Here is a 17,133-nt window from a genome sequence, read left to right as displayed (position 1 = left end):
CTGTCTGAACTCTGCAAGACACCACTGGTGGTCTGCTTCCTGCAAGCATTCAATCTTCACATCCAAGGGAAGAAGGAGGAAGTGGCGGATAGGAGCCCAAAGCAATTTTTCTCTCAGTGACTGAGATGAAAATATGCACCCTAGGACTCCTGACATATTTGATTTGCATCCTATCTCCCTACGTCCCTTGAGCTCTCTCTCCCTTTACGTGAATACCTTCCCCAGACCCGAACCTCCTTTGGCATTCACAAACATTAGCACAGCTATGAAGCCCCAAGCCCTTCATCTATGTCATGTGTTGGAAATAAATGTGGGAATTTCTTTACCTATTAGGGCTCCTAATGGCATGCAACTGAAACTGACTCTGACTACCTGAAATCCAAAGAGAGTTTACTGGAAGCATACGGGGTGACCTGCAGAAAGAATACAACGAACAATCGAGAATCAGGCTGCAAGGCGGGAAAACAAGGGAAGCTCCAGGACCCCAGGCAAGCGGGAGATATGCATTAATCTTACCAGAACATTAGCAATGGAAGAAATCCACTACAACAGTGCTGTCTGTCCTTGTGTCACCATCCTCATGATTCTTATTTCTGGGAGAAAGAGAACAATTGGACCCGGTTGGAATTGAACCCATACTCAGACAACATGAACTCACTAACTTTGCAAGGCACTTTAGACTGATGGTGAGAGCGGGTCTCTGGTGCCTCATGGATTTGAATCCAGGCTCTACCACTTACTAGCCATGTGACCTTGAGGTAGTCCTTTTTGCAATGATCCAGCTTCCCTCTCTGTAAACAGGGATGCCTATCCTTGGGGATTAGTGAGTACTAACTGAGTAAACCTGTGAGAGTGACTGGCACAAAGGAAGTGTTCTACAGCTTTGTTGTTAATACTTCTAGGAACGCACAGGGTCCCTGGATTTACAGTCCAACCAAGAATGACAAGATAAGAGGTCATTCTCTGAAAGGAACCAGGAGCTATTATTAGGGGAGGCTGAGTGTCCACAAAGCAATTACTATCCACAGCCAATATCTTATCCCTCTGCCAGACTGTAGCCATTCACCGTTGCATCCACCAGCACCTGAGAAGTGCCTGGCTCAGTGAACCTTTGTCAAATACGCAAATGTTGACTGCTTCTTTTTTGTGCTCCTGATCAACCAGCACAGTGCTTTGCCTGCACACAATAAGTATTTGCTGATCGAATCTATAGGTCAGTGGGATTCTTAGAAAGGGGAAGAACATTGGGATCAAAGAGATGAACTTGTATTTAATAGGACTCAGTGGCAGGCAAGTGATGGTATAATGATGCTAATAAGCTATAGATGGACTATATTGTTTGTATAGATTAGTGTATTTGTATAGATTATAGGCTGGCTGCTGGCCAGTCTAAAACCTCTAGATCAGCATGAGGGGACAGAGAAACCACCAGGTACTTCCCTCATCACCTTGGAGAGGGGGTGGCTCATCTGTCCCACATTGGCCCTGTCCCTGCCTTGGAGGCACTGCTGGTACCTCAGGAGGACACACTGGCACCCTCCACACTGGCTTTCAGAGGCTCTGAGGATAGGGCTCAGCCAGCCATCTGCCAAGCTTGCTCGCAAAGACAGTAGGATGTCATGGGGGAGCATATTCGATTAGGAATCCTGAGAGCTCAGTCCTGGTCCTGGCTCAGCCAATGGTGTGAGGTCTCTTGCTCTCAGTGACCTGATCTAAATCATAGAGTAATCCTTGACTTGGAGCTCATGGAGATGTTGAGCAAATGAAATCACACCTGTGGTGATTTCATCTGGAACTCCTTCTGTTTTAAAAGAGTCATGCACCACAATGTTCATTGCAGCACTATTTACAATAGTCAGGACATGGAACCAACCTAAATGTCCATCGACAGATGAATGGATAAAGAAGATGTGGCACATATATACAATGGAATATTACTCAGCCATAAAAAGAAACGAAATTGAGTTATTTGTAGTGAGGTGGATGGACCTAGAGTCTGTCATACAGAGTGAAGTAAGTCAGAAAGAGAAAAACAAATACTGTATGCTAACGCATATATATGGAATCTAAAAAAAAAAATGGTACTGATGAACCTAGTTGCAGGGCAGGAATAAAGTGGTAGACATAGAGAATGGACTTTAGGACATGGGGTGGGAGGATGAAGCTGGGGCCAAGTGAGAGTGGCATCGACATATATACACGACCGAACGTAAAATAGTTGGCTGGTGGGCAGCAGCAGCACAGCACAGGGAGATCGGGTCGGTGCTTTGCAATGACCTAGAGGGGTGGGATGGGGGGATGGGAGGGAGGCTCAAGAGGGAGGGGATATGGGGGCATGTGTGTGCATATGGCTGATTTGCCTTGTTGTGCAACAGAAACTAACACGGTATTGTGAAACAGTTATACTCCAATAAAGATCTCTTAAAAAAAAAAAGAACCCAACTCAAACTGGCTTCAGTGAAGAGGAGACTTTACTGGATCATGTTACTGAGAAATCCAGTTTGGGGCACAGTTGGCTTCAGGGGCTCAAACATAGTGTCAGCATCTGATTTCTCTCCATCTCTCAGCTCTCCTGCTATAATGTCCTCATTCTCAGTCTCTAAAACATGGTCCCCAGCTGTTCCAGAGTCTCATCCCTTCAAGTTCAAATCCAGCCTCCCAGCAGCTGGGATAGACTATGGTTGGCTCAACATGGGTAATGTGGCCAGGCTGGACAATCTGGATGCAGCCACACTGGACAATCAGGCCTGGGTCCAGTGCCCATCATCCCCATGATGAGTGAGGGAGCTTGGTTAGGCCTGGTTATATGCATAACCTTCAGAGCTGGGAAAGAATAAGGATTGGGGTTGGGGGGAGAAGCCCCAGTTTACCTCACAAATCGGGAGAGGAGTGGTTTGCCAAAAGATATTTGGGGTACTATTAACAGAAAGAGAAGTGGATGCTGGGTGGCTAAAACAACAAATGTGCCCTACATCTGGGATTTTTATATCACGTGATATAAAGCATGCATTGCAGCTTCCCTCTTTGCCATGAAGTCTTGTGTCTTCCCCCTAACAAGCTCCTGCAAGCGCCTGAGGAGCAGCTGTCTTACCCTACAGTCATCTGTCTTCCTCCTCTGAACTTGGTAGCCCACAGGACCGTAGCACCCACCAGCAACAGGTGGCATCGGGTCATTAGTTATCTTCGTATGTACATGTCCTGTCTCTTCATCCATACAGCAGGATCCTGGAGAACAAGGGTCACGTCTTATTCATCTTTGTGTCACCCAAAGCACTTTGCCTGATGTTTGGGGCATAGCAGACAGTCCCTAAATCTGCTGACAGATCAAACACCTGGTTTATATGCTTCTGGAACTACGGAAGTAAATAGCTTGACTCAACTACAAAACTACAAAGAAAGAGGAAACCTGTGTCCTCTACACCATTTCTGAAAGATCGTAGATCTTTTCTGGACTAACTAATGATGCTGGGGTCAAGATGTGCTGGGGTCTTTTTTCCTCTGCAGCCCCCAGCCACTGGTATCATTCTTTTTAATAAAGGACTGAATGAAGGCCCAAGGAATCTTAGTCTCAGCGGCCCAGTACCCTTGCGTGGGTCGTATGCCGGCACAGCCCACCTGAAAGCACGGAGGATGGCAATCTCAGGAAAAGGAAGCAGATGTCTGTTCTCAGTGGTTCCCACCTCAGGCCACAAGGCAGAGCCCCAAGGTCCCATCAGTGGGACTGGCTGCTGGCTCCCCGCCCTGTGCTGATCTCTACTCCCCACCCTCATTCGTAACCCTGACATCCAGCAAAGGGAAGAACGAGAGAGGAGGGCATGGAAAATCAGAGTCCGATGTAGCTTGGATGTTGAAACTGTCCTCCCAGGTGGTTCATAAGCCCCTGTGGCTCCGATTTCAGAATCCCCTGCGGGCCATCCTGGGCCAGGCGATTTGCACCTTTGTCTCTAATCCCCTCAAACCGCCCTTTAGGCCAAGTGACTTGTCCAAATCCGCGCAGCCAAACCAGGATTCCCTCACCTGTAAAAAATACAAGGATTAAATCAACGAGCCATAGAGAGCATCCACCTCCTGGTATAGTCACAAAAATCAAATCAATGGGGGAAGAACGAAAAAACGTGGTTGGTAAAGGAGGGAGTGGTAAACGAGGTCAGAAGATTGGTGGGTGGAGCGGCTGAGAGAAAAACCAGGCTGGGGGGTCGGGGGCAGAACAGGGAATCAATTAAAGCTCCAGTCTTTAGCCGCGGCTCGCGCTCGCCCCGCGTTACGAGCTGCCAGGGAGAGCCCGGGAGGCGGTGCGCCGGGCCCCTGGCCCCGCCCCTCCCTAGCTCCACCCAGTCCTAGGCCCCGCCTTTGGCCCCACCCCTGCCCCAACCCCACCCCGGCCCCGGCCCCGGCCCGCCTCCTAGCCCCGCCCCCAAGGCCCGGAAGCGAAAGCAACTCGTCCTCTTCCGAGTGGGGTCACGATACCGCCGGCGGGATCCGGGTTTCCGAGAGTGAGGGCTGCTCGGCGGGTTAGGGTGGCCATCGGCTGGAGCCATGACCTCGAACCTGCGCACCGCGCTCATTTTCGGCGGCTTCATCTCCCTGATCGGCGCCGCCTTCTACCCCATCTACTTCCGGCCCCTAATGCGGCTGGAGGAATACCGTGAGTGACCTCTGACCCCATGCGGTGGCCAGGGCCCAGTAACTGAGAGTGACCTCTGACCCCACGCGGTGGCCTGGCCTCAGTAACTCCCCTCCCTTCCCCACGTAGGGCCATGGTCAGAGCTTGGTTCGCCAGTCAGGGAGACCCGGGTTCGAATCTCGCTGTGTGCAGCTTTGTGACAGTGAACAAATGACTCAATCTCTCAGAATCTCAGCAACCCCTTTAGTAGTTATCTGTTTGTATAATAAAATCATCTAGCCTCCGGTGAGACTCAAAGGTGGTAATGAAAGCAATCTGCACATAGTAGGTCGACACTAAATAGTAGTTCGTAGTTATAGTCACTGAAGTCTTTATGTATCTCATTAGGCACACATTGGACCATTTAATTTACACAACCTCACTTTGAGGTAGGTATTATTATCTGTTTTACAGATGGGGAAACTGAGGCTCAGCGAGGTTGTTCAACATGCCCCAGGACACACAGCTAGTAAGTGGCAAGACAAGTATTCCTACTCCCGCCTCTGTTTCCAGACCTTCCAGACACTGAAGCTGGGAATGATGATGTTGAGGGGAGGGAGATAGACCCTGATTATCCTGAGCTTGAAGGTGTTTTTATTGCACTTCATTTCCACTCCCAAAGATGTCTTTGAGTGGAAATGTTTCAGACCTAAACTGTTAACCTGGGTTTTTGAGTTTTTCCTCTCCTTTCTCCTCAAATATTTTTTCAGATTCTGCTGTCTTCATTTTAAGCTGGTTGCTCACATGACAGTGGTCAGTATCCTGCGAGTAATTTTCTTCCTTAATCATTCAAGTCCTATCATTCTAAAAGCCAAGCTCTCCTTCCTTGAGACCTATACCCCAGCAAGGATTAGCACTTTGATACGTCTGAAACCATCTGTCAGAGAGAAAATATTAGGCATTAGAGGCTCATTTTGTTCTCCAGGAAACCTGAACCGTCTTGAAGATGGAAGAAGGCCAACTGTGCCCCTTGACAATATTAGCGAAGGCTGAAGGCTTGGCAATTTGAAGGCGAAAGCTCTGTGTAAATGCTCTGCCCATTACAAATGCTACAACATTTGGTTTCTGAGTTAGAGTGTTTTAAGTACACAGATTTCCTTGTGGCTTCTTTTCATCAGCCAAGACTGAAATGACCTCTACATTCTGCCTTCCAGGCTGTCTCCATGCACCATGCATGAGGGTGAACATGGGGCTGTGTGAAGCCCTGCATAATCTATCTGCATTATCCGTCCTTACTGCATCCTTGCCCCACGCTGTTTTATGACAGCCTCTAGAGTTGAACTTGGGACAAGGGGGTCTGCTTTGGATCCCACTAGAAAAGTTTCAGTCACGAAGACTAGAGCAGTGGTTTTCAGCTGGGGATGGTTTTTGTCCCCCTAGGGACAATTGGTTCTATCTGGAGACATTTTTGCTTGTCACAAAATGGGCGGCATAGGGTGGGGTGGTGTGAGTGTGCTACCGGCATCTAGTGCATAGAGGCCAGGGGTGCTGCTAAACTTTGTGCAATGCACAGGACAGCCACCCCTGACAAAGAATTATCCAGCCCAAAATGCGAATGGTGCCAAGGCTGAGAAACCTTCCTCTGGGTCAGATGCTCAGGGTGTCGGTTTGCACTGTGCCTCCCAACAACAGTCTTATAGGGGTAGTCCGGAGTCTATGGTTGTCTGAGTTGCCTTGAGACAAACAGATTAGGCCTCTTAAGTGAACATTTAGTGCGTGTGGCTACAATATCTGCATTTTTAACTGTAAGGCAGTCAACACCTGCCCACTTTTCTGGTTCAGTTTTAATTAATTTGGACACTCTTATCTGAGAGTCATAACTGATTCCTTAAACAGGTAATGATACTAAATAGCTAATATTTATTGAAAGCTTATTATATGTCTGACACTCTTCTAAACACTTCTTATATATCAATCCATTTGGTGCTCATAACAGCCCTTCATTGTAGCTGCTGTGTGATCATCATCCCCATTTTATATGTGGACAGACTGAGGTATGGAACAGTTAACTTGTACAAGGACCCACAACCGATGAGTCCCAGATCTGGAATTTGCACCAGTGCCCTTAATCGTGACACCAGGGCACCATACTGCCTCTCTAAGAGGGTAAGAGAAGTAAGTCAGATGCGGGTCTAAATCCCTTACTAGAAGAGGACCTTAAGGTGCGTTACTTAACCTCTCTGAGCCTGGCCTGTTTCCTCATCTATAACAGTGGAATTTGCAGGACTGAATTTACATGTTCTGGGGTGAATTAAATAACAGGTGTAGAAACACATAGTATATTTTTACACTAGGCATCCCATAAAAACATTTCAAACATAAGGAACCACAAGGGCAGGGAAGTGAGACAAGGAGATTTAAGCAGGTGGACAGACCCAGGTGAGGCATTCGTGACCGGGTCATGGGGACCCCCTGTGGGGACGGAGCTTCAGTTCATTTCAGCGCATTCAGCTAGCATTTAGTTAGCTTCCTTTTCGTTTTTTTTAAACCTGGATTTTAGCAATTACTGTGTGTCTGGCATTGTGTTAGGTGCCGGATGTATGTGAGCGGACAAGACGGTCAGAGCTCTTCTCTCATGTCACTGTCCTCACACGTGCCTAGTCCCCCGCCCACTCCCTGCACTCTGAGCTGGTCTCCCTGCTCCGCTGGTCCCCAGGACCACCCATTCTTTACTCAGCAGCCACTGTGGTCTTTCTGGTTAGTGTGTTGCTGCTGATCTACCTTCTTTGCATTTGTGGTCAAAGAACTCAGACTATATGATTTTGATTTTTTGATAGGTCAAGATTTGCTTTGTGGCTTGGTACAAGTCAGTTTTTGCAAATGTTCACTGTGTGCTGGGAATGATGTATATTCTCTTGTTTGGGAATACAGAGTTCTGTATATGATGGTTCCAGATCATTCTTAATTCTGTTACTTAGATATCTTGAGGCCATATTATTCTGTGCACACAATCTAGAATATTCTGGGGGGTGGTTGAATTATTATTATATGAGTCCTCTTTACCCCTAACATTTCTCCCGAACTCTGTTTTATCTGGTATTATCATAGTTACCAGCTTTCTTTTGGTTAGTGTTTTCCTGGGGGGGGTGTGTGTGTGTGTGTGTATCTATATGTATGTGTATATATATATATAGATATAGATATGCTCTTATATTTAGCCTTTATTTGTCCTTAAGTCTTATAACCAGCCTAAACTGGGATTTTTAAAAAATCCAATCTGATAATCTTTTTAAACTGTTGGATTGAGATCATTTTCACTTATGTTTACTGATATATTTACATTTATTTTTCCTATCTTATGTTTTCTATTTATTCTTCTGTTTCTCTACTTCCCTTTTTTCTCCTTTTCTGCCTCCAAGGCTTCTTTATTTAATTCTCTTCCCCTCTACTAGTTTGAAAGTTTTACATTCTCTTTTTCTTTTGTGGTGACAGTTTAAAGTTAGTCAATATCTTTACCTCCTATGAAATATACAAAGACCTTAGAATGCCTTAGCTCCTGTCCCAGACGCCCCACCTGTCCTGGCTTGTGTTTATTACTCCCCAGATCACTTAGTACCATCAGTGTTTTATACAGTCACTGATTGTTTCTCTTTACCCTCATTCTCTACTCACTGATCCGTCTTTCATCTCACACCTTTCTAGTTTCAGTTTTCTTCATTCTGAAATACATCTTTGTGTTTCTTTGGTGAGAATTTGTAACTGGGAGTATCCATTCTTGTGTGTCAGAGAATGATGTATAGAACTCCAGGTCTTCCATCGTGGCTGTCGAAAAGTCTATTGTGCTGTTTGCTCTTTCTCACTCGCTTAGTCAAAATACTTCAGTAACCCTCTGCTGTCCTCAGAGTCCAGCCGGTGGAAAAGCATTGAAGAATTTGAATCTGGAGTGCAAGGTGATCAGATTCACTCTTTCCAGGAATCTCTGACTGTGTGTGACAGAGGGGCTGGGAGGGTCAAGGTTTAGGTAAGAAGGCCAAGTACGGGAAGGCTGTGCTTCCTGTGACCTCAGGGAGAGGTGACTGTATCCTTAACCAGAGTGGTGGTGGTTATGGGACTGGGGAGAAGGACTGAATTCCGGAGCCAGATTTAAGAAATAAATCCTCTACAGGGATTTGTGACTGATTAGCTCAGGGGTGAGGGAAGCAGAGGAAAGAGATCGACACCCAGCTTTCTGGGTCCAGCAGCTGAGGAGATATGGTACTAGGCATTATGAAATACAGGAAGTCTGTTTGGGGGACGAGAGGACATGCTAGTTCGGCTTGGGGTGTATTGAGTTTCAGGTACCTGGATGTGCTCCTGGAGATTTCCTTATAGGCGATGGGAGCTGAGCCACAGGATCTGAGCTGGAGCTAGAGATGGCACGTCACTGGCATTGGATGGGAAGCAGAGTCATTGCAGTAGGTGAGGCTCCCGGGCGGCATTCAGAGATTGAAAAAGACAAGCTGGTCCAAGGCAGAATGCAGGTGAACACTAGCATTTGAGGGTCTGAAGAGCAAGCGGTCAGAGGAGGAAGGGTCCTCAAAGGAGTGGCCAGAGCACGAGGATTAAAACCAGAAGAGGCTGCAGTCTCAAGCCCCAAGAAGATAGCTCTTCGTGAAAAGGGTGTGGTCAGCAGGGCTAGGCTGCTTGAAGACGGTAAGAAAGAAAAAACGTGAAAATATCCATTGGATTTAGCAAAATGAAGGTAAAGCTCATTGTTTTGTTAGAAGTGCTTGCAATGGTTTGATGGCAGAAAGCAGATAGCAGTGGATTGAAGAGTAAATCGTATATTAGTTTGACTGTTTAAAGATGTTGGGCTGTGTGGAGAGGGGAATGACGAATTATTTTGCAGCTGATCAAGGGGGCTGTTGTGTTTTCATTTTGGCTGGGAGCAGTGGGAGAGCCAAGGGAGCCTCTGGACAAAGAAGACTGCTGGAGAGAGAAGACAATCCATAGAGTGGGAGGTGGCATGGGATCTTGAGATCAGATGGAGGAGGGAGACTTGGACCAAAGGCAGGACACCTCTTCCAGCAACCGAGGAGGAAGGGCAGGTGTGGATACCGCTAGATGTAGCTGTGATGTCGGGAGGTTGTAGATGCTTCCTGTTTGTTGTGGCTTCTGTTCTCTTTGTGACGCAGGAGGTCAGGTGACTATGCGTGAGAGGCACAAGCCCCAGCCAGACTCTCCCTCCTTGAGACACTCTCTTCCCTGGGCTTCGTGACTGCCCCTCCGCCAGTACTCCTGGCTTTGCCCTTTTGCTCCTGCCTTTCATCCACTCCTTAGCCTCTCTTGTTGGCTGTTTCTCGTCTGAGCGTCCTTCATACATTTATGGTCCCCAGAATTCTGGGCAGACCGAGGAGAAGCCCACAGTCCTTGGAAGGGCCGGGCAGACACCCAGTCCTTGAGAAGGGGAGCCAGAGGCTAGCCAAGGAGCCCAGGCCATGTAGGGCCCAAGTGTCGAGACACTGCTGACCCTTCATCTGGGCCAGCCTGACTGATGCTGGCCGGCCTGGGTATGGGGACAGGTAGGCTCTAGGGCCCCTGCTGGAATAAGCCTCAAGGCAGTAGAAAAGAGGCACAAGGCTGCTTAGGTAAAATAAAGCCAAGGAGATCTTATATGATTTAAAAGCAGACAGGCCATTATCACAAGACTGCTGTGTTGAATTTCATTTTGACATTCAGTGTGATCTCTAGCTCTTTCACTAATTCAGCCAGACTTTACCAAGTATTTACCACTAACTCAGCCACACTCTACCAAGTATTAGGGGGAATACAGGGTCAGTTCCACACGTGATACCTGAGTGCTGAAATGAGCACTGGGGAGATGGCAGTTGGCATTGGCAGTTGTCAGTCCCACACCAGAAGTATGGGGACAGTTCTGCTGTGCTTCTGGAGGGAATCCAGATGTTGCTTATTAGCTTTCAGCCTATCGGCACAGCATGGTTCGTAGGAAGAGCCCACATTCAAGGAAGCATACTTGAAGCTATACATAAAGCGCACATTCAGGTGCTATAACTTGAAGCCTGGTCTGCCTTTTGCCTCTGCATCCTGGAACCAGACAGTGATCCTGAATGTGGCTTTAAAAAATAACAGCATTTCAGGGCATCCTGTGAAATGAGACAGAATAAGATCATTTTCTGTGATCCTGTTCATTTTTAACTTTAGTTAGATGTGTAGAAGCACAAAGGGTTTTGCCAGAAATCTTGTGTTCATTCAGTCCCCTCATTTAGGTGACTTGTCCAAGGTCACTTAGCACATTTATTCCTGGATAGGCACTAGACCCTAACTCCCCAGCCTTGTCTGCTGCTTAATGATGCCCTGTTTCACCTGCTTTTAGGACAGGGGAGAGTGTCTGCCAGTAAAGCCAAAGGTTACGTGGGAGAGCTGTGATACCTCACTTCTCCTGTTCCCCTTCCGCCCCCAACCTCAAGTGTGTGGTACAAAGTCAGAGCAAGCCTGCGAGAAATCACTTGACTCAGAAATGCCTCTTACCTTGGAAGGGCATTTTCCCGATTATATGGCAAGTGCTCAGAATATGCCTTTTATTCCTTTCACCTTAGAGTCAAATGAAATGCGCAGACTAAAGTCTTATTTTCTAACAGGCCTTACAAAGCTGCCTGGATTCTACCACACACCCTGGTGAGAAATTAAAGTGTTCATGGTATTGGAAGGAGTCCATGCTTCCGATGGCCCTTTGGTCCCCTCAGCCGCTGGCTCACACTCACCCCCAATACACACATCTAGTTCTTGATCACCCCGAAGTCAGACTGCAGCAAAGTGGGAGCACTAGAAAAGTATTATTTTATTTTATTTTTGCTATTTTTAAAAGAGACTTTCAATTAATCATCATGGAATAGTCACAGTGCTGTTGGACTTCCTTATACTTGTTTTGCAGTTGTGTATTTTTGTTGTTAAAAAAAAAAAAATCCAAACCGACAGAGAAGATCTAAGAATAGTACAATAAATCCCTTTATGTCCTTCACCTAGATTTACCAGTTGTTAACATTTTGCCACATTTGCATTCTCTCGCTACATATATGTTACACATCTATACATACATACATACATATGGACACGCATATGTTCATATATAATTACATTACATATATCATCGTTACTGCTATTTTGCTGAACCATTTGAGAGTGAGTTGAAGACCTTGTGAGCTTTGATGCCTAAACACTTCAGCATGTATTTTCTGAGCACAAGGACATTCTCTTACATAATCACAATTGTCCAATCCAGGAAATTTAATATTGACACAATGTTATTATGTAATATACAGTCCATATTCAAATGTTGACATTTGTCCAATTACCTCAGGTTGTGAGTTGCTTTTATTTTAACTGTTCATTGGCAGGAGGAGATGGAGGGGTGTTCCCGAGGTGATGGTTTCACTGTGGAGGCCCCCCGAGGTCAGATTCTGCACCTGCTTTTAGGTTTTTATCTGCTGGTCCTCCCCAAGAGCACCCTCAACTAGTCAGTAACAAGACCACTGAGGGGGCTGGCATTTGGGCATGCTGTATCAATTTGCTGTGAATGTTAAACAAAGTAGCAAGTCACACAGATTTCACAGTATGGACATTTAACATAAGGATAGGTTTCATGTTCAAAGACTTAAACATTACGAGGTAGATTCTTCTGCTACCATACAAAAGTGAGCCCGTCTGCATGTATTACTAAGTTTTAAATAATCTACCTTGGCCCTTTGAGTAGAGCTAAGGCTCCTCAATTAAAACTGCAAATCAGCTCACTGCCTTAGCACCAGGGGGCAGAGTCGGGCTTGCTGAGACACTGGAGAGGGAACTTCTAACAGGCATCGCAAAGCTCCAGGCCCCATGCTGCATATTTGCGGTTCAATCATTTTGTTCCTGATAGAAGCATGCTCAGTACTAAAAGGTCAGTAATTAGCTTATCCTGATTTGCCCACATAGTTAAACCCCTGACTTCTGTGTTGCCCTTTTTTCCAGAGGTTGAGAGACATTTGCTGTTTCTCTAATGATAGCAAAACAGAAACCTACTGTCAACCTCATCAAGATGTGCTTGCTGAGTCCCAAGGGACCAGTTTGTTTTCCCTTTAGCATATCTTGCATTCACAAATAAAGTGTCTTTGTGTCATATCATGAATTTATATAAGACTGCTTTGGCCTTAGAGTATTTATAAAACATTAATGGATTAAAGAACCAGGGGATGTAGATAGGATGCTAATACCGGTTATCACTTGGTAGGAACTCCTTCTGCAAATCGGTTTAAATTGCCCATCCAAGCCAAAAAAAGAGGGGGTTGCATAAGGATAAGGATTATAAAGAGATTATGGTCTGTTTAAAATAAATCCTCAGCCTCTCTCCAACCCCATTAGCAATTAGCAAGGAAGTGTGAAGACAGGGATTCTTTTCACTTGGTTCTCCATTTCAATTGTGAGAACACAATTAGGCATTCCTTTGCCACCAGAAGTCAACTTCCTTTGATGCTTGGCAGGCTGCCAGCTTCTTTGGCTTTGCAGGACCTGCCTCTTGGAGAATGTGTTCCGTTCACCAGGTTGTCTGATTCTCTCAAACCTGGACATCTAGAATGCTTTCTGGCAATCAAGCATGTGTTAAAAATTCATCTCTTCCTTCTTCCATGAAGCTGGAGAATGGACCTTTTAGGTGTGAAAAATGATATCTGTTTTTGTTCCTGGCACGATCGATGACTGTAGTCTTTTACTAGTTGGCATTTTCTAAGAGCATGTTTGAGACACATCCATACTTGGAGCCTTACATGGTGCCAGCATGGCAGGGCTCACTCCTACAGGAATTTAACTTCTTAGGAAATGAGATCGCCTTTTGTGTTATTTTAGGAAGTCTGACACCTCAGAGGTCCCATTGTCACCCACTCTTTTGGCATCTCTTGGTCCACAGGGTCTTGGTTGTTGTTTACCTGCTACTTTTCAGAGAGGCCCAGTGGAGCCATCAGACCATTCTGTATAAGCAGCTTCCTTGTGCTGTGTCTTCTCTGTCTTGCTTAGAATTGGATGTCAAGATTCAGATAATCCCTGTTGCCCGGTATTTTATTTGCCAAAGCAAAACTTAACATTGATAAAACTCTCAGACAGGTCACTTAGGATTGACTTTCCGTCACATCACCGGAGAAGCAAGTTCAGTGAATATTTGATTTGGAAAAGCCCTGTTTCCTATACCTTTATGCTTGTGTACCTTTATGAGAATAAAGAAAACTGCCTAATATTAAATAAGAGCTAAACGTGGATTTAAAGAAACACTGTCAGCCTGATTAAAACAAAGGTTTGATTACAACACTTAATTACTATAATACAGTAGTAAACATCCTTTGGCTGCAAGTCTTTCTGCTGAAAAGCCACAATTTGTTTTTCAAGATACTTAAAAAGTCTTTGTTTTCACAGGCCTTAGGTTTATTCGACACCACTTAGAAAGATGTGTGAGGGCTTGAAGCCCACAGACGTAAAATGCCCAGTTTCTCTTGGCCTTCGCCTGTGGGACATCTCCAAAGAGACTGGCTAAGCTGCTGTCGCTAAAACGCGCTTACTAATTGGCATAGCACCTGCAGTCAATTAGGGAAGCTTCAATTATCCAAACCAAAGCCACCCACCCAAAGATTAATTTTCTGCTCTATTTCCTATCAAAAACATAGCATATTTAGCTCTGGGTCTAGGCCCTCAGTGGAGTACATTTTAGACACCTAAACTGCATCGTTTTCTCGTGAATTGTACTTGTTCCTGCAATTCAGCAGCCTTGCTCTCCTCGTATCACACCCACCACCACCACCAGTTCTTCCAAAATTATTCTTTCGCTGTTGTTTTTGTTGCCTTTCCAAACTGCTGAGATCACCGGGAAAAGATGGTCGTTAGGAGCTTTTCTTCTGAAGTGCAGCTTGCTTTCTTTCACTGAAAATATCCAGTCTTTTTGCTTGATAGGATCTAACTTCTGTAAGCTAAAAGCTTTGGGCAATGGCAGCTCTGAATTTAACAGCACTCAGATATATTGTTTCCTAATTGTCCCGTGTCATTGTTCCACATAGATACAGAGATTTCCACTGCCCTGCCCCACGGTCCCCTCTCTAATGAGTAATTTTTCTGTTGTGTTTCTCAGAGAAGGAACAAGCCATAAATCGAGCTGGTATTGTCCAAGAAGACGTGCAGCCACCAGGTAAACGTAAAAATCAAAACAGAGTCTCACGCGTACTAGTGTGTTGTCCTTGGGAGTGGTGCTTTGCAGCAGGAGAAATCTTCGCTTCGAGGCCAGATTGTTAACTGTGCCGTTATTTCCCAGCAGTTGCCATTTTAGAGGTTGCCACCCCAAGACTTCCTCTTAATACGTCACTCCAGAAGAGTTTTTGCAAGTTTGCACATTTCTCCTCTGCATTTGATAAGTGGGCATAAATGTGTAACAAGTGTGCAATTAGTTATGAAGCATAAGTAGATGTTTTGCAGACATATTTACCAAGCACCTATTTAAACACCACCCTCATGGGAAAATACTGTTTACTTATGAGCTATTTTAATCGATGTGGGATTCTGCTTTATACAGAAGCTCTAAGGTTCCCTGTATGGCTGAATGGTCAGTTACTTTGAGACGATCCAAGTTGGCTAAGAATGAGAGGTTTCTAGTTTATTAGCCAAAACTCTTGTAATCTGTGGCAGCGGTCTTTTTTTTATTCATTTATTTTTTAACTAGGCCAAATACATATTTCCCTGCTGTGGGGCAATTTCTGAGCCATTTAAAAGTCTCTTGTCAGCTGCCACGGCTTCCCAGCCATCCTGTTCCGGGGTTCCGGCAGCTCGCCCGCACTAACTCCAACTACGTGGAAATTGCACAACTTCATTCTGATGTCATCTTATTTGTTTGGAGTTGAGGGAAGTGGTAGGAAATTTAAAAATGAATCCTGTTTTTATTCGTGTTTCTTTCTATAGGGTTAAAAGTGTGGTCGGATCCATTTGGCAGGAAATGAAAAGGCTGTCACCACCTCTGATTATGAAAGTAGACAGTCTTCTTGCTTTCAGTTCTGCAGCAAGTACAATCAGTCACCTGGCTAAAGAACAATGTCTGGAGAAGAAAACTCTAGAAGGCTGTAAAGAAGAGTAGTGTGCACCAGGATTAATTCCCTTCTTCAGTATCAAAAGAACCCTGAAACAAATCACACCATTACGAAGGTTTTCATGATTTGGTTTCCTTTCTAAAAATGAAGCTTTCTCACCCAGCTGCATTTGGAGGTGATCTGCTTATTATTCAATCTCTACCTCTTACCCACCTGAGCTGTGATATGAATACAAGCAACCAGTAGACTTGGGAAGATCCTAGTCTGTTTTGCCATCTTCCAAATAAGAAGTTTCAGCGAAAAACCACCATATTGAGCAGCCTCATAGGGCTCTCTGAAAATGTTAAAGTTGATTAAACTCTGAGGACAAGGTACATTGTACTCTTTAAGAATAAAGAATTCAACTCAACTGTCTCATTGGGAGGGTTGCTGCATTTTGAAAAATAAATAACTATGAAGCAAATCAAACTAAATGGGTATGCATGCCTAGTAGAAATCATGTTGAATTAACTGAGTGAAAATATGTATATTAAAATGATTTTCTTTTTACTTCACAATGGTGTAAGATTTTTTGTAAATCCTTTTTTGTAAGCACATTAAATGATACCCAGAAGTATTAGTTGACTACATTATATTTGACTAGGTATTTGACTATCTGGTGTTTGTCAGATTGTATACAAGTACAAATCTTAAAGGTAAATAGCAAATGTGTTGAGACAAATATTTACTGAATGCGATTCTCTACCAGATACCTCACCAGGTGCTGCAAAGATGAACATGAGAATACAAATTTCTTTCTCTAGTGCTCTCTCTGGCCCCTTACTAGATGATGTGCTTTTGAAAGACACATCTTTTTCATTTTTACATTTCCAAGAGTGCCTTGCACATTACTGTATGCTGTCGCTGTTTAGATGAGCTGCCTGATGACATAATTTTATTATTGTGAACTGGGACATGGCTTAACAGACAACTGGCATAATTATGTTAATTACTGTCAAAAAAAATTGATAGTTCCAAAACCAAAGTCATCATTTTTGGTAGGCATTCCCTAACATTCAATTGACTTACAGTTAACAACTGGATAAAAGAACTGACTCATCTGGGGTACATTTGACCACTCTTTTCCTTGGAGGGGGAACCAAAAGGTTGTGTGACTTAGAGTCAAGCCTCTTGTGGGTGCTTAATTGAGATTCCTCTGTGACTGAGGCCAGTGCCTATACATCTGCTTTGGAAGATATCCAGGCTGAAATGACTGTGTCTGTGTGTCATAGACAAGAACTTTGGGGCCTCAATGGCCTGTTTGTCAGCTGGAACAGACTCAGTTTAGTCTCCTGAGTGGGACCTATGTCCTGGCCTTGACCCTACCCTTGGTCTACCTCTTTGCAGAGATAAAGAGGCTTTCTGTCCTGCTCAGCTGCCTTGATGCTTATAAAAGGGTTGCTC

The 17,133-nt window shown here is 44.9% G+C and overlaps 1 protein-coding gene across 3 annotated transcripts; it reads left to right on the top strand.

Annotated features, from left to right (window-relative positions):
• The first annotated feature begins 4,417 nt into the window (after positions 1 to 4,417).
• Positions 4,418 to 16,247, top strand: SMIM20 (small integral membrane protein 20). 3 transcript variants are annotated; one of them, XR_014015403.1, is made up of 4 exons: positions 4,418 to 4,645; positions 5,078 to 5,132; positions 14,745 to 14,801; positions 15,566 to 16,247. XR_014015403.1 is itself a non-coding variant. In XM_081228946.1 (3 exons), the coding sequence occupies exons 1-3, from the start codon at positions 4,537 to 4,539 to the stop codon at positions 15,601 to 15,603; spliced, it is 204 nt and encodes a 67-aa protein (XP_081085072.1). In that variant the 5' UTR covers positions 4,418 to 4,536; the 3' UTR covers positions 15,604 to 16,247. The 3 variants fall into 3 exon arrangements, 1 of the variants encoding a protein (XP_081085072.1); XR_014015404.1 differs by having other exon boundaries at positions 5,057 to 5,132; XM_081228946.1 differs by lacking the exon at positions 5,078 to 5,132.
• Positions 16,248 to 17,133: the final 886 nt, after the last annotated feature.

Source organism: Mesoplodon bidens (genome assembly GCF_964165515.1).
Source record: "Mesoplodon bidens genome assembly, chromosome: 1".
In the NCBI taxonomy this organism is placed as follows: Eukaryota; Metazoa; Chordata; class Mammalia; order Artiodactyla; family Ziphiidae; genus Mesoplodon; species Mesoplodon bidens.
Note: the sequence above shows the minus strand (reverse complement) of the source record. Positions and strands in the feature narration are given on the sequence as shown.

What these genes read in the sequence shown, in the direction of transcription:
- SMIM20 (XM_081228946.1), top strand. Translation starts at nt 4,537, where the DNA reads ATGACCTCGAACCTGCGCACCGCGCTCATTTTCGGCGGCTTCATCTCC. An exon ending in AATGCGGCTGGAGGAATACC is followed by an intron (nt 4,646 to 14,744) that starts GTGAGTGACCTC and finishes TGTGTTTCTCAG; the next exon opens with AGAAGGAACAAGCCATAAAT. An exon ending in AGAAGACGTGCAGCCACCAG is followed by an intron (nt 14,802 to 15,565) that starts GTAAACGTAAAA and finishes TTCTTTCTATAG; the next exon opens with GGTTAAAAGTGTGGTCGGAT.